The 22,280-nt window shown below is 44.0% G+C and overlaps 1 protein-coding gene across 1 annotated transcript in view; it reads left to right on the top strand.

Annotated features, from left to right (window-relative positions):
- The window catches only part of AGBL1 (AGBL carboxypeptidase 1), a 1,336,772-nt gene that overhangs the window by 47,408 nt on the left and 1,267,084 nt on the right, over window positions 1–22,280 (top strand). The window contains exon 6 of the mRNA XM_069762409.1: window positions 5,791–5,828. Coding sequence (XP_069618510.1) covers window positions 5,791–5,828 — 38 coding nt within the window. The remainder of the gene's footprint in view (window positions 1–5,790; window positions 5,829–22,280) is intronic.

Raw genomic sequence — 22,280 nt, 5'->3', positions numbered from 1 at the left:
TTTGAGTATCTAGTAATGCCATTCGGACTTGCCAATGCTCCATCAGTGTTTCAGTCCTTTATGCATGACATCTTCCAAGAGTACCTGGATAAATTCCTGATTGTGTACTTAGATGACATTTTGATCTTCTCGGATGATTGGGAGTCTCATGTGAAGCAGGTCAGAACGGTGTTTCAGGTCCTGCGTGCTAATTCTTTGTTTGTGAAGGGATCAAAGTGTCTCTTTGGTGTTCAGAAGGTTTCATTTTTGGGGTTCATCTTTTCCCCTTCTACTATCGAGATGGACCCTGTTAAGGTCCAAGCCATCCATGATTGGACTCAGCCGACATCTCTGAAAAGTCTGCAAAAGTTCCTGGGCTTTGCTAATTTTTATCGTCGCTTCATCTACAATTTTTCTAGTATTGCTAAACCATTGACCGATTTGACCAAGAAGGGTGCTGATGTGGTCAATTGGTCTTCTGCTGCTGTGGAAGCTTTTCAAGAGTTGAAGCATCGTTTTTCTTCTGCCCCTGTGTTTTGTCAACCAGATGCTTCGCTTCTGAGATGCTTTGTTTCTGCTGATCAGGATGACTGGGTGTCCTTTTTGCCTTTGGCTGAGTTCGCCCTTAATAATCGGGCCAGCTCGGCTACCTTGGTTTCGCCGTTTTTCTGCAACTCTGGGTTCCATCCTCGTTTCTCTTCAGGGCATATTGAGTCTTCGGACTGTCCTGGTGTGGATACTGTGGTGGACAGGTTGCAGCAGATTTGGACTCATGTAGTGGACAATTTGACCTTGTCCCAGGAGAAGGCTCAACGTTTCGCTAATCGCAGACGCTGTGTGGGTCCTCGACTTCGTGTTGGGGATTTGGTTTGGTTATCTTCTCGTCATATTCCTATGAAGGTTTCCTCTCCTAAGTTAAAACCTCGTTTCATTGGTCCGTATAGGATTTCTGAGGTTCTTAATCATGTGTCTTTTCGTCTGACCCTTCCAGATTCTTTTTCCATACATAACGTATTCCATAGGTCATTGTTGCGGAGATACGTGGCACCTATGGTTCCATCTGTTGATCCTCCTGCCCCGGTTTTGGTGGAGGGGAAGTTGGAATATATTGTGGAGAAGATTTTGGATTCTCGTGTTTCAAGACGGAAACTCCAGTATCTGGTTAAGTGGAAGGGTTATGCTCAGGAAGATAATTCCTGGGTCTTTGCCTCTGATGTCTATGCTCCCGATCTTGTTCGTGCCTTTCATATGGCTCATCCTGGTCGTCCTGGGGGCTCTGGTGAGGGTTCGGTGACCCCTCCTCAAGGGGGGGGTACTGTTGTGAATTCTGTGGCAGAGCTCCCTCCTGTGGTCACAAGTGGTACTTCGGCTGATTCTCTCTGTGAGCTTCCGTTGGTGGAGGAAAGTGGTACTGCGGCTTCTGAGTTTTCTTCCTCAGGTGATGTGGTGAAGTCGTTAGGTGCTGCTCTATTTAACTCCACCTAGTGCTTTGATCCTGGCCTCCAGTCAATGTTCTAGTATTGGACCTGTTTCCTCCTGGATCGTTCCTGTGGCCTGCTGCTCTGCATAGCTAAGTTCTGCTTTGCTATTTTGTTTGCTGTTTTTTCTGTCCAGCTTGTCTATTTGTTTTTTCCTGCTTGCTGGAAGCTCTGGGACGCAGAGGGTGTACCTCCGTGCCGTTAGTTCGGTACGGAGGGTCTTTTTGCCCCCTTTGTGTGGTTTTTGTAGGGTTTTGTGTTACCCGCAAAGTTACCTTTCCTATCCTCGCTCTGTTCAGAATGTCGGGCCTCATTTTGCTAAATCTATTTCATCTCTACGTTTGTCTTTTCATCTTAACTCACAGTCATTATATGTGGGGGCTGCCTTTTCCTTTGGGGTATTTCTCTGAGGCAAGGTAGGCTTATTTTCTATCTTCAGGCTAGCTAGTTTCTCAGGCTGTGCCGAGTTACATAGGTAGCGTTAGGCGCAATCCACGGCTGCCTCTAGTGTGGTTGGAGAGGATTAGGGATTGCGGTCAGCAGAGTTCCCACGTCTCAGAGCTCGTTCTATGTTTTTGGGTTATTGTCAGGTCACTGTATGTTCTCTGACCTCTATGTCCATTGCGGTACTGAATTACTTTATCATAACATGCAACGCCCTCTCACATCGGCACATACACTGTGTGGGTCTCCATGTGTCACTATCCAAACCCCTCTCACATCGGCACATACACTGTGTGGGTCTCCGTGTGTCACTATACGAACTCCTCTCACATCGGCACATACACTGTGTTGGTCTCCGTGTGTCACTATACGAACCCCTCTCACATCGGCACATACACTGTGTGCGTCTCCATGTGTCACTATCCAAACCCCTCTCACATTGGCACATACACTGTGTTGGTCTCCATGTGTCATTATACAATGCCCTCTCACATCGGCACGTACACTGTGTGGGTCTCCATGTGTCACTATCCAAACCCCTCTCACATTGGCACATACACTGTGTTGGTCTCCATGTGTCATTATACAACGCCCTCTCACATTGGCACATACACTGTGTGTGTCTCCATGTGTCATTATGCAACGCCCTCTCACATCGGCACATACACTGTGTGGGCCTCCATGTGTCATTATGCAACGCCCTCTCACATCGGCACATACACTCTGTGGGTCTCCATGTGTCACTATCCAAACCCCTCTCACATCGGCACATACACTGTGTGGGTCTCCATGTGTCACTATCCAAAACCCTCTCACATTGGCACATACATTGTGTGGGTCTCCATGTGTCATTATACAATGCCCTCTCACATCGGCACATACACTGTGTGGGTCTCCATGTGTCACTATCCAAGCCCCTCTCACATCGGCACATACACTGTGTGGGTCTCCATGTGTCACTATCCAAACCCCTCTCACATTGGCACATACATTGTGTGGGTCTCCATGTGTCATTATACAGTGCCCTCTCACATCGGCACATACACTGTGTGGGTCTCCATGTGTCATTATATAATGCCCTCTCACTTCGGCACATACACTGTGTGGGTCTCCATGTGTCACTATCCAAACCCCTCTCACATCGGCACATACACTGTGTGGGTCTCCATGTGTCATTATACAATGCCCTCTCACATCGGCACATACACTGTGTGGGTCTCCATGTGTCACTATCCAAACCCCTCTCACATTGGCACATACACTGTGTTGGTCTCCATGTGTCATTATACAACGCCCTCTCACATCGGCACATACACTGTGTTGGTCTCCATGTGTCATTATACAACGCCCTCTCACATCGACACATACACTGTGTGGGTCTCCATGTGTCACTATCCAAACCCCTCTCACATCGACACATACACTGTGTGGGTCTCCATGTGTCATTATACAATGCCCTCTCACATCGGCACATACACTGTGTGGGTCTCCGTGTGTCATTATACAAACCCCTCTCACATCGACACATACACTGTGTGGGTCTCCGTGTGTCACTATACAGCGCCCTCTCACATCGGCACATACACTGTGTGGGTCTCCATGTGTCATTATACAATGCCCTCTCACATCGGCACATACACTGTGTGGGTCTCCATGTGTCACTATACGAACCCCTCTCACATCGACACATACACTGTGTGGGTCTCCGTGTGTCACTATACAGCGCCCTCTCACATCGGCACATACACTGTGTGGGTCTCCGTGTGTCACTATCCAAACCCCTCTCACATCGACACATACACTGTGTGGGTCTCCATGTGTCATACAACGCACTCTCATCTCTCACACCTATGTACCTTCTCAATAACTGCACAGATCTTATCTCTGAGAGAACTGAACATGCAGAAGTGTGTTTAGTATGGCATAATATAGATATGTCTGCCAGTAGTGCCAGCCCTCATCAGATGCAGCAGCTGGCAGCCCGTCAGAGTCACACATCTAGACCTGCTCTCTGAGAAATTGAAGTTTAATTAAATTAAGTGCTTTGCATGGAGTAGTAGAGCTTGCCTAATTCCAGGGGTCATTTCATGAATAAGGCTCAGTATACCCTCAAGTGCTGCCCACTCTGGCATCGGGCCTGAGTGTCTCATTCTCTGTGAATGCCTTAATTGGAATGGGCGCCAGCAGCCCTCCTGTATGCAGGTGCCGCTATCATGTGAACAGTTAAAGCCAGACCTTGTCTCTGTCGGGCCTGAAGTCTGTGTTTATGGAGTAACCATGGAAACATGACCTCCAGAACGAAGATGCGGAATTGTACAAATAAATGAGATCAGGCCGAGCGCTTTTTATTATCCCATGCCGATATCATGGTGCTTATCACTCATCTGCTATAATTCAGTTTTCTCAGACATTTTATTTTATCTAGCTCATTGTTTATTAGATCAGCTATAAAAAATTGATATGTTTTCACATCTGTTCCTGACATCTCAGAGAATTGTAAAGCCGGCAAGATGTACTAACATTGAACATCTGTGTTGTGTGATTACTATGTCCCATGTACAGACCTCTCTCCTGGACGGTGAAACCAACCGTAACAGAGGTGAGAATATACAAATTCACCCCTGAGGCTTCGTTCCCACCATGAGCTTTTGGTGTGTTTTTATGTTGCAGATTTATAGCGCATTTTTAACTCCTTTTTTCAGCTGCGGCGTTTGTCTCTTTTTGGTATGACATGGTTTAAACCTCTTTCCGCCATGGCTAGATTGCAATCTTTGTATTTTTGTTTTTTCCTCTTCTTCTTCCGAGAGCCATAACTTTCCTGGCGAGATAGCCGTATAAGGGCTTCTTTTTTTGCTGGACGAGATGTGCTTTAGGCCGGTTTCACGCGTCAGTGCCTCCGGTACATGAGGTGACAGTTTCCTCACGTACCGGAGACACTGACTCATGTAGACACATTAAAATAAATGTGTCTCTGCACATGTCTGCGTGTTTTCATGGACAGTGTGTCCGTTTGCAAAACACGGAGACATGTCAGTGTTCGTGGGAGCGCACGGAAAACACGGACCCATTAAAGTCAATGGGTCCATGAAAACACGTACCGCACACGGATGCTGTCCGTGTGCGCTATTCCTGTCATAGGGTTAAAATTGTAAAAATTGTTGCAATACACGGACACGAACATGGACACACGTACAGCACACAGACAGCACACGGACTCTAAAAACGTACTCCTGGACATCACACGGATCCCCACGGCACATAGATCTTTATTTTAAACACTATTATTCATATCTTCTCTGCAGCAAATGCTGCTGCAGGGAAGATATGAATTGCGGCTTCAGCACCAGATGCTGGTACGTGTGATACCCAGCACGGTGCGTGTGGTACCCAGTGGGAACACGGGCGGCACACGTGTGCCACACTGATGTGCCACAGAAACGTAGGGGCACACGGACACGGATAATTCCGGTACCGATTTTTTCCGGTACTGGAATTATCTGGACGTGTTAAACCGGCCTTAGGCTGTGTTCGGTTTTTGTACAAATTTCTTAGGAAAAAAATGTGCCATGTTCCTTCTGATGAAATATGTACCAGGCGGACAATATCTAATTACACACAGCACCCAGTGGAGTCTGTATAGCGGCCCACGTACCACAAATCAATATGTCTTATCTGCCTTCTTAAAAAGAAGGAACATGTTGTTACCACCCAACCTGATGTTGCTCTACTTTTAGTCTGACATGTTTACGGGGAAGGAAAATGTGTGAAATGCGTGTTTGAGGTCACACACATCGCCAGTTTAGAAGTGCAGAGACAGGTGAAGAGGTTTCAGATACTAATGGGAAGTATTGACAAAACTGACTTTCTTTTCTCCTTTTATTATCTTTAGGGCGGCTGTTGGAGCACTCACAGCTCTCCTCAAATCAAGTAAGTTTATTTTTCTGTGCCCTGGAAATGTTTGCACTACTTCAGTATAAGCCAGTTCCAAATGTTCAAAGCAATTATCAGGCTCTGAGACCTAGAAAGTGTAGGATTTTGTGTATTTATCAGTGTACACCTCTCAGGATTAGCAGACTGGGTAGAAGAAGGTGGGATTCTCCGCAGCTTTTTATGAATAATCACTTTCTATGAAGCTAAAACAAAAAGAACTAGGACTGAGATTTTGACCACCAGTCTTAATGATGGCAGTACTGGGGTATGATGCGCCTAATTCTTTCAGAAGTGCACATCTCTTAATGAAATAGGAGCATCTTATAACGTCAGCGCACATTCGCCTCTTACGGCAGACAGAGCCCATTTCTGCCATAATTTAGTGTGATGAATTTACTGGACAGGCTTCTCCACGCGCCATTCTGCCCCAGTTCCACTCATTGTGAGAGACCTATGCAGGCTTGGTGTGAAAATTTTGCGTCATTTCAAAATGTTTTATGCCAGAATTCATATAAATAAATGAATCAGGTCCATATATTTACATAAAGGAAAATAAATTCTACATGCAATTTTCTTACCTCCTTCCTTATTTTAAACGCTCTAGAACAAAAAAGAATTTCTCATTTCCTGTAAGATCTCATAGTTACATAGTAACATAGTTATTAAGGTTGAAGGAAGACTATATGTCCATCTAGTTCAACCCATAGCCTAACCTAACATGCTGATCCAGAGGAAGGCAAAAAAAAACCCATGTGGCAAAGAGTAAGCTCCACATTGGGGAAAAAAATTCCTTCCCGACTCCACATACGGCAATCAGACTAGTTCCCTGGATCAACGCCCTATCAAGGAATATAGTGTATATACCCTGTAACATTATACTTTTCCAGAATTGTATCCAGTCCCCTCTTAAATTTAAGTAATGAATCACTCATTACAACATCATACGGCAGAGAGTTCCATAGTCTCACTGCTCTTACAGTAAAGAATCCGCGTCTGTTTTTATGCTTAAACCTTTTTTCCTCCAAACGCAGAGGATCTCAGCTTGATCGACGTTATGTTTGTTCTTTGGCTAGTACAGTAATAAGATTTTCCTATCAGATAATGCTGTGTATCACATGTAATGTCTACCCCTTAAATTACGACACTGTGAATGAAAACTGCCCTGTATCATGAAGTGCAGCAGCAAACCCCCATCCAGTATGCATGGCCGTCAGTTAACGTCATGTCCTACTGCTTTCTACTATATGAAAACCCTTCTGAAAATGAAAATGTAAGGGCAATGACCTAATCACACTGGGTTTTGCTCCTTGCACACCCAGTAAATGGCCGATTTTCACCACAGAGAGCCAAGCAGATATTCCCACTGAAACGGCCGTATTTGTAGCATTAGGCTGGCGTCACACTTAAAGTATTAAAAATCGGTCCGACGCAGGCTTTCCCTCTGCTGGTTCCGAAAATATACCCAAAATGTTAGACCAAACAATACATGAGGCGTACCTCCAGAAGGAGCATATATCCAGATAAGAAGGAAAGTAACAGACCAAAAAAATAATAAAATATAAGAAATTTTTAAAAATGAGCGCGTCAATAGCTTGCGGTGACGTCGCGGCTTGTGATTGGTCGCGGCCACGCGACCAATCACAAGCCGCTATGTCTTTCAAAGCCATTAACGTGCTCATTTTTAAAAATGAGCGCGTAAATAGCTTGCGGTGACGTCGCGGCTTGTGATTGGTCGCGTGGCGGTCACATGGGCGGCCCGCGACCAATCAGAAGCCGGGACGTGATTCTCAGGTCCTAAAAGCGCTGATTTTGAACAACGAAGCCTGCCGGTTACCCGCGCTGAGTTCAGGGGCCGCCGGAGAGGTAAATATATCAATATTTTTTATTTTTATTCTTTATTTTACACCTCCCTATGGATCCCAGGGCCTGAAGGAGAGTTTCCTCTCCTTCAGACCCTGGGAACCATGAGAATACCTTCCGATACTTGATGTCCCATTGACTTGTATTGGTATCGGATATCGGTATCGGCGATATCCGATATTTTTCGGGTATCGGCCGATACTATCCGATACCGATACTTTCAAGTATCGGACGGTATCGCTCAACACTAGTAACCACACCCAGATACCTGTCACATGGCCAGTCAGGTGAGTGTGACATCACCACAGGTCCTTCAACACAAAACCATCTTAGGTATTCAAACCCGCCTCTTAGGGTGGGTTTGTAGGTGACTGAACCCACCCATCTCCCCAATCACCTGGAAGCCTTCCCAATGTAAACAAATCCCTCAGCAGTAGATCTGCTTGAGCAAAACATACCCAGGCTTCCATCACAGGGCCACCCACCTCTGCGATACATACCGTCCATTAATCACATGACCTTTAGCCACGCTACAATATAAATATATATATATATATCCATATATACATATAGTATTCTAAGTGTATATTTCTGTTCTATTTTATCCTAACCTGTCAGTGTGATTTTACTGTACACTGCACATGAAGGCTTTTCAAAGGACACCAATGCGTAAAAAATTTTGTGATATTTTACAGAACGGGCCTTTGGTTGGTTGGTGCCCTGTAGCGTCCATTTTATTTACATCTCATTTATGTTGTGCCATATAATGTGCAAATAATGTATTTTTACAGTGTACAAACATACCTTAATAGTGCTAATAAACTGGGAAATGTGCCTTCAGCCAAATTTCAATGTGTATATGCACCAAGGATGGATTGGAAACGGGCAAGCTCTTGAGGTCCAGGCCAACAGGCCATGTGGTGCTCTCTTCAATAGAGATGAATGATGTTCCTTCCATGAGGACACAGGTTACAAACCCTTTTAAGCTGACCCTATTATTCTAACATTACAGAACAGATGTCCTCATGTTCAGAATTTATCCACCAGAGATTAGATTCTCTAATAAGGCTTTGACACAATAATGAGCCCCAAAGGTCCAGTAGAAGACAGTCCAATTTGGAGCTGAATCATAAATGACCTAATAGATCCAAATGATAATATATTTTGTGTGTAATTCTCGTGTTAAAGTTTTGTATTGCATTCAAAAGTATTAAATGATTTTTAGAGATGGAGAGTTGGTGCAAAAAACAAGTCCGACACTGCATATACTACCACTCTATTTTAGAACCATATTTAAAGGGGACCTGTCACCTGGTTCATTTGGGCAGCACGGTGGCTCAGTGGTTAGCATTGCAGCGCTGGAGTCCTGGGTTCAAATCCCACCAAGGACAACATCTGCAAAGAGTTTGTATGTTCTCTCCGTGTTTGTGTGGGTTTCCCCCTGGTTCTCTGGTTTCCTCCCACATTCCAAAGACATACTGATAGGGAATTTAGATTGTGAGCCCCGTCGGGGACAGTGATGATAATGTGTGCAACCTGTAAAGCGCTGCGGAATATGTTAGCACTATATAAAGATTATTATTATGCTGCACAAACTGCTGTCAGCAAGAATCAAAGGTCACAGCGGGAACCAGTGATGGTTTAAAAAAAGGCTTTAGCGCTTTTTAGAGGAATATGACATAAATAATTATGTTAACATGTAAAGTCCTTCTCCCTGGCATTGATCTCTGACCGTCAACTTATATTTTCTCTAAAATGCCGGGGCGTTTCCATAAAATATATACCTGGCTGCAGGCTCTGATTTGTGCTGCTCATGGTTTGGGCACCATGAATCAAGTGACTTGTTCCCTTTAAAAGCACATTTTAACAACAGATTATCACATTTTATGCATTCAGTTCCTCCTATAACAAAGGTAAGAACTTCTGCCTCAATTAGAGAAGGAAAAAGCAGCGCTAATACACTGCTCACCAAATACTGGGTATTAAAGACTTACTCTATATAGCTAGTGTCTCTTCCCTTTAACTATGACATCTATGACTCTCTTCTAGCAGTATTTTTAAAGCAGTCTCACTTCTGTTCGTAATTGACTACTTTTCCTGTAGTGACCATTATAATGATTTTATTTTTTCAGCCTGTGAATGTACAGACCTTTTCCCAGAAGTGCAATCATTCCTTTAATGTCTTTATTTAGTCTCCCTTTTCATCCAGGACTTATTGATTTCTACCGTCTACCACTGCACATGATGGATGAATGAAAACACATTTTCCTGTTTATTAATGAGAATAAGTTTTTTAAAAAAACAACTTTAATGTTAAGTTCATTTACATCTAAAGACATCAGCGTACATAAAATGAACAATCTTAATTACCTAAATACTTTAATATCCTTTAAGACTTAAACTGTCTTTCAACTAGTGAACATTATGGCATTTCACCAATTTGCCGATAATGTTAAAGGAAATATGTCAGCATGCTTTTGCTCTGTAATCTGGGGGCAGCATGTCGTAGGGTATGAGACGTTGATTTCGGGGATATGTCATATATTAGGCTGTGCGCTGTTCTTTGAATACAATAAGTGTTTTATCAACAGGAGATTACCACTGCTGGACTACAGTGCAAATATGACCCCTGGTGTGACCACACCATCAACACTGATAAGCAGTTCATTGTCAATATTCATTATACACAGAAATCTGTGGCTTGGGTGGTGTTAGGTTTCTGAGCTCTGCTACATCTACAGCAGAGACATCTCTGGTTGTATCACAACTGCTGCATCCAGTGAACAGATACATTGCTGCAATCAGGGTCTCTTTCCCTATATGTTGCTGCTCTCAGATGAGGTAGCAAAAACCTGCTGACAGATTCCCTTTAAAGACTAAAAGTTGACAAGAATTACATTGGCAGCATTCATGGAAAATCCAGCCTTTGCTCTCAGATTACCCAGACCAATCACAGAATCTGTTATATAATTTATGAATGCGAATGTATGTACATTTGTGTGTGCATAAATGTTTGTTAGTGTGTACATGTGTGAAAAGTGCATGTACTGTAATTGGCGGCTGGTTTGCCCTATATTTATGTTTTTTGGATTAAACTTTGACTTACAGGTCAGTTACCTATGCGTGGAACTCGAGAGATATTTTTTATCCTTTTGGATGAAATTTTGCGCAATTTTTTATGCGTATTCAAAGTACCGCAGGCATAAAGCATCATTCATAATTGCAAATTTCCACTTTATGCCATACATTCTTGTAGTAAAAAAAAAAATATATAAAAAATTATAGCACGCAAGGCCATATCATCATTTTCCCGGGTCTATTATTAGCGTAAATCCATGCAAATGATAGAAAACAGGCCTGAGGAGAAAAGGTTAATGCAAACATCTGCACCATTTATTGTGAATGTACTAATTTGCAAATTACTTTGTAATGAAAATATCCCCAATTCATAAATTTGATGTCATGAGAATGAATGCAGCCCATTGCTCAGTGTGCGCCATTATTATCTAGGTCTTGCCATTAAAATAGAAGTTCGGTCATCATTCATTCGCATGTTGCCTTTATCTAATTACCTCTGTTTAGCTGATATCAGGAGCTCGTCATAATTTCATTTTTTATAGTGAGACGCCATTTAGAAATACCGTTGTTGCAGAAGAGTAAGCGCCTTTCTTCCGAGCCTAGAAATGATGAACGTTACTACTCAAATCGATTCTTGATTTGGCTTCTGAAAGGACATATTTGCTCGACAGAAAATCTATACAGGAGACGTTTACAATAACCGGAACCTAAATGGTTTTCTAAACATTTATCGGAAGATAAACTCTAAGCTAAGGTCACTTAACCTTTACGCATGTCCCTCTGAGCTGAGGAAACTGGAGGAAATAGGTAAAAGTTAGAGCGCACAGCTAGATTACTTGATTTTGGACTGTGCTGCATAATCATTTTTCTAGAAACCTCTATTAGCGATTTTTGATGAGGCCCTGCAGTAAATACCACCTGAAGTTTATGCTGCGGGCTAAACTCAGTCACGCTGTGCCCTCCGAGTGCGGTCTGATGTTTTTCATGGACCCATAGACTTGCATTCATCAATTTTGAGGTAAAAATCGTACATGTGCAGAGCTCCAGAGAATAACATTGGTGCAAGTTCTATCTGTTAAAACCACGAATAGCACTCATCTGATTTCAACAGTCGTGTACACGAGCCCATAAAGTGGTTTAGATTTATGGGTATAATGAGTCCCTCACTGTAAGGCCGGCGTCACACTCAGCGTATGATAATGCGGTCCATTTTTTATGGCAGTAATACGCAGAAATGTTCCCAAAATGGTGATCCGTATGTCATCCGTAGGCAGGGTGTGTCAGCGTATTTTGCACAGGTCATCCTCCGTTTGTAATCCGTATGGCATCCGTACTGCGAGATTTTCTCGCAGGTTTGCAAAACGGACATACAATGGATCCATGGTCTCAAATATTTGTTAAAACATATGTCAGTGAGACACATATATATATATATTAATATTTCATACAGCGCTAGATAGCAGAAAAGCCGGTAATTCAATTGCCGGCTTTTCCTATCTCCTTCTCAAACCCGACATGATATGAGACATGGTTTACATACAGTAAACCATCTCATATCCCTTATTTTATTACATATTCCTCTTTAGTAATGTAAGAAGTGTCTTGGTGTAAAATTTGGGCGCTCTAGCTATTAAATTAAAGGGATAAATCGTGGAAAAAATTGGCGTGGGCTCCCGCGCAATTTTCTCCGACAGAGTGGGAAAGCCAGTGACTGAGGGCAGATATTAATAGCCTGGAGAGGGTCCATGGTTATTGGCCCCCCTAGCTAATAACATCTGCCCCCAGCCACCCCCCCAGAAAAGGCACATCTGTAAGATGCGCCTATTCTGGCACTTAGCCTCTCTCTTCCCACTCCCGTGAAGCGGTGGGATATGGGGTAATGAAGGGTTAATGTCACCTTGCTATTGTAAGGTGACATTAAGCCAGATTAATAATGGAGAGGCGTCAATTATGACACCTATCCATTATTAATCCAATAGTACGAAATGGTTAATAAAACACACACACATTATTACAAAGTATTTTAATGAAATAAAGACACAGGGTGTTTTAATATTTTATTATACTCTTAATCCACCTGAAGACCCTTGTCACCTGGAACAAAGTTAAAAAAAACAAACAACAATATTCCATACCTTCCATCGTTCAGTCTTGTCCCACGCTGTAAATCCATCTGAAGGGGTTAAATCATTTTACACCCAGGAGCTCTGCTAATGCAGCTATGCTTGTGAATGTAAAAACCCGGGGAATGAATGGAATGCAGAGGAATGACCTGTAATTACCTTGAGTTGTGGTGATGCGCCTTTTGCTGGATGTCCTCATATGAACTCGAGCATGGGAAAATATTCTGAAACGTTCCCAAAAAAGTGGGATGTAGATGTGGATGAGTCCATTTGGATTGGAGAGGTAACAGCATGTTGGGTGGTAAGCCACTGCAGAGGAAATTTTTGGATTTTAAGTTTGAGAGATAAGGAACAAGGGCCACATTGATGAAATAGTGTCTCTCTCTCTCTCGCTCTCTCTCTCTCCCCAAACACTAGGTGTCCAGTACGAACCCCGAACTTTACATTTCGGGTTCGCTCATCTCTAATTAAGAGATGACATATCCTAGCAAAAGGCCATCACTTCCTTAGATGAGAATATATCTTTACGGGGAACCTATTTTTCATTTTTTTTCCTCAAATGGTAATTTTTCATTCAGTACTCGAGCGTGGGAAAATATTCTGAAAAGTTCCCAGGCTCGAGTTCATATGAGGACATCCAGCAGAGGGCGAATCACTGCAACTCGAGGTAACTAAAGGTCATTCACCTACATTCCATTCATTTGCCGGGTGTTTACAGGCAGGGGTGGCTGCATTATCAGGCTTCTGCTTTTAAAATTAGTTAACTCTTTCAGATGGATTTACAGTGTGAAACCTGACTGATTGTCGGAAGGTATGGAATATTGGTGTTTGTTTTGTTTACATTTGTTCCAGGTGATAAGGGTCTTCAGGTGGATTACCAGTATAATAAAATATTACAACAACCTGTGTATTTATTTCATTAAAATACTTTGTAATAATGACACCTCTCCATTATTAATCTGGCTTAATGTCACCTTACAATAGCAAGATGACATTCACCCTTCATTACCCCATATCCCACCGCTACACGAGAATGGGAAGAGAGTGGCCAAGTGCCAGAATAGACGCATCTTCCAGATGTGCCTTTTCTGGGGTGGCTGGGGGCAGATGTTTTTAGCCGGGGGGGGGGGGGGGGGAAATAACCATGGACCCTCTCCAGACTATTAATATCTGCCCTCAGTCACTGGCTTTACCACTCTGGCGGAGAAAATTGCGAGGAAGCCCACGCCACAATATGCTCCAATATGGGGTCTTTTTGGCACCGGAGGGATGATCCCTCACTGTAGACACCTTAGCATTCTGGATCACCTTAATTTTTTTTTTTTTTTTATATCTACTCAGGTCTCATTGCATTTGTGTGCTTTACCGTTAGTGTACCAGCTGATTTTCCTCCTCTCCGCATGGTGGAATTTTGTGTTACAGTCTACTTTTTTATGTGTATGTCATTTCTTTTGTTATTTACTTATTAATAAAATATTTGTATAATTTTTTACTAAATCTTAGTGTCGATACTCCCTTTTTTGCTGGTGTATTATGCCCAGTAACGTAGTATACAGCACAGAGCCACGTAGTATATTGCCCAGTGACGTAGTATACAGCACAGAGCCACGTAGTATACAGCACAGAGCCACGTAGTATACAGCACAGAGTCACATAGTATACAGCACAGAGCCACGTTGTATATTGCCCAGTCACGTAGTATACACCACAGAGCCACATAGTATATTGCCCAGCCATATAGTATATTGCACAGCCAACCCGACCCGACCCCAGTGTGGGGTCGGCCATGAAGTCGGCGATCTTTTGAATCTAGAATCGGAATTCCGATACCGATTCCCGATATGTTTAAGATATCGGGAATTGGTATCGGAATTCAGATTTAAGTGTAAAATAAAGAATGAAAATAAAAAATATCGCAATACTTACCCTCTGACGCGCCCTGGTACTAACCGGGAACCTTCCTTCCTTAGAATCAGCCTTCCAGGACCTTGCGGTGACTTCGCGGTGACATCGCGGCTTGTGATTGGCCGCGCGGCCGCCCATGTAACCGCTCGCGCGGCCAATCACAAGCCGCGACGTCACCGAAGGTCCTGGAAGGGCTGATTCTTAGGCCGGCTTCACACTTGCGAGTTTTACGGACGTAAGAGCGCAGAAACTACGTCCGTAAAACTCGCAAAACATACGGCACAATTATTCTCTATGCCCCTGCTCCTATCTGCCATATTTTACTGATCAGTATTATACGGCTTTCTACGGCCGTACAAAATCGCAGCATGCTGCGTTTGTCACCGTACTGCGCAAGAAATACGCCAATGAAAGTCTATGGAAGCGTGAAAAATACGGATTACACACAGACAAGCAGTGTGACTTGCGAGAAATACGCAGCGGTGTTAGAGAGAAAAGCCAGTAATTCAGTGCGGTGTACAGTAAAATCACACTGACAGCTTACAGTCCAATAGGTAGAATAAATGTGTACACATAGAATAGGTATATATATATATATATATATATATATATATATATATATATCAGTGAGACACATATATGTATATATATTAATATTTATTCCAGCGCTATACAGCTTGAAAGCCGGTAATTCAATTACCGGCTTTTTCTTTCTCCTTCCTAAACCCGACATGATTTGAGACATGGTTTACATACAGTAAACCATGTCTTCTCTCCATTTTTTTTGCAGATTCCACACTACTAATGTCAGTAGTGTGTATCTGCAAAATTTGGCCGTTCTAGCTCTTAAAATAAAGGGTTAAATGGCGGAAAAAATTGGCGTGGGCTCCCGCGCAATTTTCTCCGCCAGAGTAGTAAAGCCAGTGACTGAGGGCAGATATTAATAGCCTGGAGAGGGTCCACGGTTATTGCCCCCCCCCCCTGGCTAAAAATATCTGCCCCCAGCCACCCCAGAAAAGGCACATCTGGAAGATGACATCGCGGCTTGTGATTGGCCGCGCGAGCGGTCACATGGGCGGCCGCGCGGCCAATCACAAGCCGCGACGTCACCGCGACATCACCGCAAGGTCCTGGAAGGCTGATTCTAAGGAAGGAAGGTTCCCGGTTAGTACCAGGGCGCGTCAGAGGGTAAGTATTGCGATATTTTTTATTTTCATTCTTTATTTTACACTAAAATATGGATCGCAGGGCCTGAAGGAGAGTTTCCGCCGACCCCGACTTTTTTATAGGATCGGCCGATTTCACTCGACCCGAATTTTGAAAAAGTCGGTTTTCGTGAAACTCGACCCGATCCTATAAAAGTAAAGGTCGCTCAACCCTAGTGCCAATATGATCACTGCATGCCTATTTGAATTCATTGAGAAGTGTTTTTTTAAAATGAGGTCACTTATAAGGGGTTCTGCTGTTTTGCACCTCAGGGGCTCCGCCAATATGACATGGCACCCTCAAACCAGTACAGCAAAATCTGAACTCCAATATGGCTCTTCTTTCCTTTTGAGCTTTGCACTGTGCCTCAAAAGTAGTTTTCAAAAACATATGGGGTATTGCGTACTCAGGAGAAATTGCACAACAAATTTTTGATTTTTTGATTTTCCACTGTTACCCTTGTGAAAATTGGAAAAAAAAAACTTCGGGGCTAAAATATTATTTTTGTGGGGACAATGATTTTAATTTATTTTTACCACTCTACATTATAAACTTCTGTGAAGCACCTAGGGGTTTTTGGCGCAGACTACACATCTGGATACGTTCCTTGAGGTCTCTAGTTTCCAAAATGGGGTCACTTTTGTGGGGTTTCCATTGTTTAGGCACATCAAGAGCTCTTCAAACATGACATGACACCTGGTGACCATTCCATCAAAATCTGCATTCCAAAACGTCACTCCTTCCTTTCTGAGCCCTGCCATGTGCCCCATCAGACACAATCACCACAGATGTGGTATCTGCATACTCAGAATAAATTGCACAACAAATTTTGAGGTTAATTATCTCCTGTTACCTTGAGAAAATAAAAAATTTTGGACTGAAAGAAAACACCTGGGGGTTCAAGGTGCTCAGCACACATCTAGATAAGTTCCCTGAGGGGTCTAATTTCAAAAATGGTGTCACTAATTATTCCAGCAAATATTGCTTTCAAAAAGTCAATTAGCGCTCCTTCTCTTCCAACCCTGCTGTGCATCCAAACAGTAGTTTTCCTCCACATATTTGATAACGGTGTACTGAGAAATTGCACAACAAATTGCATAGTGCATTTTCTCATGTTACTCTTATAAAAATGCAAAATTTGGGGCTAAAAAACATTTTTTGTGGGAAAAATTAGATTTTTCAACAAAATTGGGGATCATTTTTTCCTGTTACACTTGTGAAAAAAATGGGTCTAAAGTAAAAGTTTTGTGAAAAAAAGTTAAGTTTATTTTTTCCTTGAACATTTCAAAAATTCCTATGAAGCACCTGAAGGTTAACCCCTTTCTGACATATGACGTACTATCCCGTCGAGGTGGGGTGGGCCCGTATGCCCACCGACGGGATAGTATGTCATACGCGATTGGCCGCGCTCACGGGGGGAGCGCGGCCAATCGCGGCCGGGTGTCAGCTGCCTATCGCACATTAACCCCCGGCACACCACAATGAAACATGATCGCGATGTGCCGGCGGTATAGGGAAGCATCGCGCAGGGAGGGGGCTCCCTGCGGGCTTCCCCGAGACCCCCACAGCAACACGATGTGCTTGTCCCTCCGTGCTCCAGGCCCAGATCCAAGATGGCCGCGGCATCCGGGTCCTGCAGGGAGGGAGGTGGCTTACCAAGTGCCTGCTCAGAGCAGGCGCTTGGTAAGCCTGCAGTGTTGTAAGTAAGATCGGTGATCTGACAGAATGCTATGCAAACTGTCAGATCATCGATCTGTGATGTCCCCCCCTGGGACAAAGTAAAAAAAAAATTTACAAATGTGTAAAAAAAAAAAAAATCCTAAATAATGAAAAAAAAAAATATTATTCCCATAAATACATTTCTTTATCTAAATAAAAAAACAATAAATACACATATTTAGTATCGCCGTGTCCGTAACGACCCGACCTATAAAACTGGCCCACTAGTTAACCCCTTCAGTAAACACCGTAAGAAAGAAAAAAAAAACGAGGCAACGCCGAACAAAGTGGAATAACACCCGATCAAAAAGACGGATATAAATAGCCATGGTACCGCTGAAAACGTCATCTTGTTCCGCCAAAAATTAGCTGCGATACAGCATCATCAGCAAAAAAATAAAAAAGTTATAGTCCTGAGAATAAAGCGATGCAAAAATAATGATTTTTTCTATAAAATAGTTTTTATCGTATAAAAGCGCCAAAACATAAAAAAAATTATATAAATGAGGTATTGGTGTAATCGTACTGACCAGAAGAATAAAACTGCTTTATCAATTTTACCAAACGCGGAATGGTATAAACGCCTCCCCCAAAAGAAATTCATGAATTGCTGGTTTCTGGTCATTCTGCCTTACAAAAATCGGAATAAAAAGCCATCAAAAAATGTCACATGCCCGAAAATGTTACCAATAAAAATGTCAACTTGTCCCGCAAAAAACAAGACCCACATGACTCTATGGACCAAAATATGGAAAAATTATAGCTCTCAAAATGTGGTAATGCAAAAAATATTTTTTGCAATAAAAAGCGTCTTTCAGTGTGTGACGGCTGCCAATCATAAAAATCCGCTAAAAAACCCGCTATAAAAGTAAATCAAACCCCCCTTCATCACCCCCTTAGTTAGGGAAAAATTAAAAAAATGTATTTCCATTTTCCCATTAGGGTTAGGGTTAGGGCTAGGGTTAGGGCTAGGTTTAGGGCTAGGGCTAGGGCTAGGGTTAGGGCTAGGGTTAGGGTTAGGGCTAGGGTTAGGGCTAGGGTTAGGGCTAGGGTTAGGGCTAGGGTTAGGGCTAGGGTTAGGGTTAGGATTAGGGCTAGGGTTAGGGTTGGGGCTAGGGTTAAGGCTACAGTTAGGGTTGGGGCTAAAGTTAGTGTTAGGATTCGGGTTTAGATTACATTTACGGTTGGGAATAGGGTTGGAATTAGGGTTTAGGGTGTGTCGGGGTTAGAGGTGTGGTTAGGGTTACTGTTGGGATTAGGGTTAGGGGTGTGTTTGGATTAGGGTTTCAGTTATAATTTGGGGGGTTTCCACTGTTTAGGCACATCAGGGGCTCTCCAAACGCGACATGGCATCCGATCTCAATTTCAGCCAATTCTGCGTTGAAAAAGTAAAACAGTGCTCCTTCCCTTCCGAGCTCTCCCGTGTGCCCAAACAGGGGTTTACCCCAACATATGGGTTATCAGCGTACTCAGGAAAATTAGGACAACAACTTTTGGGGTAAATTTTCTCCTAGTACCCTTGGAAAAATACAAAACTGGGGGCTAAAAAATAATTTTTGTGGGAAAAAAAAGATTTTTTATTTTCAGGGTTCTGCATTATAAACTGTAGTGAAACACTTAGGGGCTCAAAGTTCTCACAACACATCTAGATAAGTTCCTTGGGGGGTCTAGTTTCCAATATGGGGTCATGTGGGGGGTTTCTACTGTTTAGGTACATTAGAAGCTCTGCAAACGCAATGTGACGCCTGCAGACCATTCCATCTAAGTCTGCATTCCAAATGGCGCTCCTTCCCTTCCGAGCCCTCCCATGCGCCCAAACGGTGGTTCCCCCCACATATGGGGTATCAGCGTACTCAGGACAAATTGGACAACAACTTTTGGGGTCCAATTTCTCCTGTTACCCTCGGGAAAATACAAAAACTTGGGGCTAAAAAAGAATTTATGTATTATTTTTACGGCTCTGCATTATAAACTTCTGTGAAGCCCTTGGTGGGTCAAAGCGCTCACCACACATTTAGATAAGTTCCTTAGGGGGTCTACTTTCAAAAATGGTGTCAATGGTGGGGGTTTCAATGTTTAGGCACATCAGTGGCTCTCCAAACGCAACATGGCGTCCCATCTCAATTCCAGTTCAATTTTGCATTGAAAAGTCAAACGGAGCTCCTTCCCTTCCGAGCTCTGTCATGCGCTCAAATAGTGGTTTACGCCCATACATGGGGTATCGGTGTACTCAGGACAAATTGTACAACAACTTTTGGGGTCCATTTGCTCCTGTTACCCTTGGTAAAATAAAACAAATTGGAGCTGAAGTAAATTTGTTGTGAAAAAAAGTTAAATGTTCATTTTTATTTAAACATTCCAAAAATTCCTGTGAAGCACCAGAAGGGTTAATAAACTTCTTGAATATGGTTTTGAGCACCTTGAGGGGTGCAGTTTTTAGAATGGTGTCACACTTGGGTATTTTCTATCACATAGACCCCTCAAAATGACTTCAAATGAGATGTGGTCCCTAAAAAAAATGGTGTTGTAAAAATGAGAAATTGCTGGTCAACTTTTAACCCTTATTACTCCCTAACAAAAAAAAATTTTGGTTCCAAAATGGTGCCGATGTAAAGTAGACATGTGGGAAATGTTACTTATTAAGTACTAGATTGTGGCCCGATTCTAACGCATCGGGTATTCTAGAATATGCATGTCCCCGTAGTATATGGATAATGATGATTCCAGAATTCGCGGCAGACTGTGCCCGTCGCTGATTGGTCGAGGCAACCTTTATGACATCATCGTCGCCATGGCAACCATTATGACATCTATGTGGATACTGTGCCCGTCGCTGAATCAGAAACGTGGGATTTCTACGTCCTTTATGACATCATCGTTGCTGTGCCCGTCGCTGATTGGTCGAGGCCTGGTGGCCTCGACCAATCAGAGACGCGGGATTTCCAGGACAGACAGACAGACAGACAGAAAAACCCTTAGACAATTATATATAGAGATTTTGTGTGAGATATCTCTGTGATTTAATTGCAAAAAAATTCAAAGTTGGAAATTTTCGCTAAATTTCCGTTTTTTTTTTCACAAATAAAGGCAGGTAATATCAAAGAAATTTTACCACTATCATGAAGTACAATATGCGTTCCAGAGTTATAACCTCATAAAGGTACAGTGGTCAGAATTGTAAAAATTGGCCCAGTCATTAACGTGCAAACCATCCTTGGGGGTAAAGGGGTTAACAGGACCGCCATCAGGGCATTACAGCCGTGACTGGCGTATGGGGCCCGGTGAGCAGAGGGGGCCCGCATCGGCAGCCCCTACCGGCAGCCGCAGGCTGAACCGGGCCCTTAGCGGTGGCCGGCGCTACAGCTGTTTAATGCTATTGACGTGCAGGCCCGCGCCCGCACGTCAATAGTTAACAGCCACCAGCCGCAGCATGCAGGTCGCCGGCGTCTGACGTCATTGTCAGTCGCCGGTGATTGCAAGCTGCAGCTGCGTGGAGAGAGCAGGAGCGCGGCAGGTAAGCAGAACTTTTTTTTTTTTCATTGAGGGGGGGGGCCCTAGGGCAGTAAAGCTGGACACAGAGGGGGCAGTAAAGCTGGACACAGAGGGGGCAGTAAAGCTGGACACAGGGGGGGCAGTAAAGCTGGACACAGGGGGGGCAGTAAAGCTGAACACAGGGGGGGGGGCAGTAAAGCTGGACACGGGGGGCAGTAAAGCTGGACACGGGGGGGCAGTAAAGCTGGACACTGGGGGGGCAGTAAAGCTGGACACAGGGGGGGCAGTAAAGCTGGACACAGGGGGGGCAGTAAAGCTGGACACAGGGGGGGCAGTAAAGCTGGACACAGGGGGGGCAGTAAAGCTGGACACAGGGGGGGCAGTAAAGCTGGACACGGGGGGGCAGTAAAGCTGGACACGGGGGGGCAGTAAAGCTGGACACGGGGGGGCAGTAAAGCTGGACACGGGGGGGCAGTAAAGCTGGACACGGGGGGGCAGTAAAGCTGGACACGGGGGTGGCAGTAAAGCTGGACACGGGGGGGGCAGAAAGCTGGACACAGAGGGGGCAGAGTGCTGGACACAGAGGGGCAGAGTGCTGGACAGAGATGGGGCAGAGTGCTGGACAGAGATGGGGCAGAGTGCTGGACAGAGATGGGGCAGGATTGGACACAAATGGGGCAGAGTATTGGACACAGATGGGGCAGAGTGCTGGACACAGATGGGGCAGAGTGCTGGACACAGATGGGGCAGAGTGCTGGACACAGATGGGGCAGAGTGCTGGACACAGATGGGGCAGAGTGCTGGACACAGATGGGGCAGAGTGCTGGACACAGATGGGGCAGGATTGGACACTGATGGGGCAGAGTGCTGGACACTGATGGGGCAGAGTGCTGGACACTGATGGGGCAGAGTGCTGGACACTGATGGGGCAGAGTGCTGGACACTGATGGGGCAGAGTGCTGGACACTGATGGGGCAGAGTGCTGGACACTGATGGGGCAGAGTGCTGGACACTGATGGGACAGAGTGCTGGACACTGATGGGACAGAGTGCTGGACACTGATGGG

This window comes from Ranitomeya imitator, chromosome 4, assembly GCF_032444005.1.
Source record: "Ranitomeya imitator isolate aRanImi1 chromosome 4, aRanImi1.pri, whole genome shotgun sequence".
Classification (NCBI taxonomy): Eukaryota; Metazoa; Chordata; class Amphibia; order Anura; family Dendrobatidae; genus Ranitomeya; species Ranitomeya imitator.
This window is presented reverse-complemented; position numbering and strand designations above follow the sequence as displayed.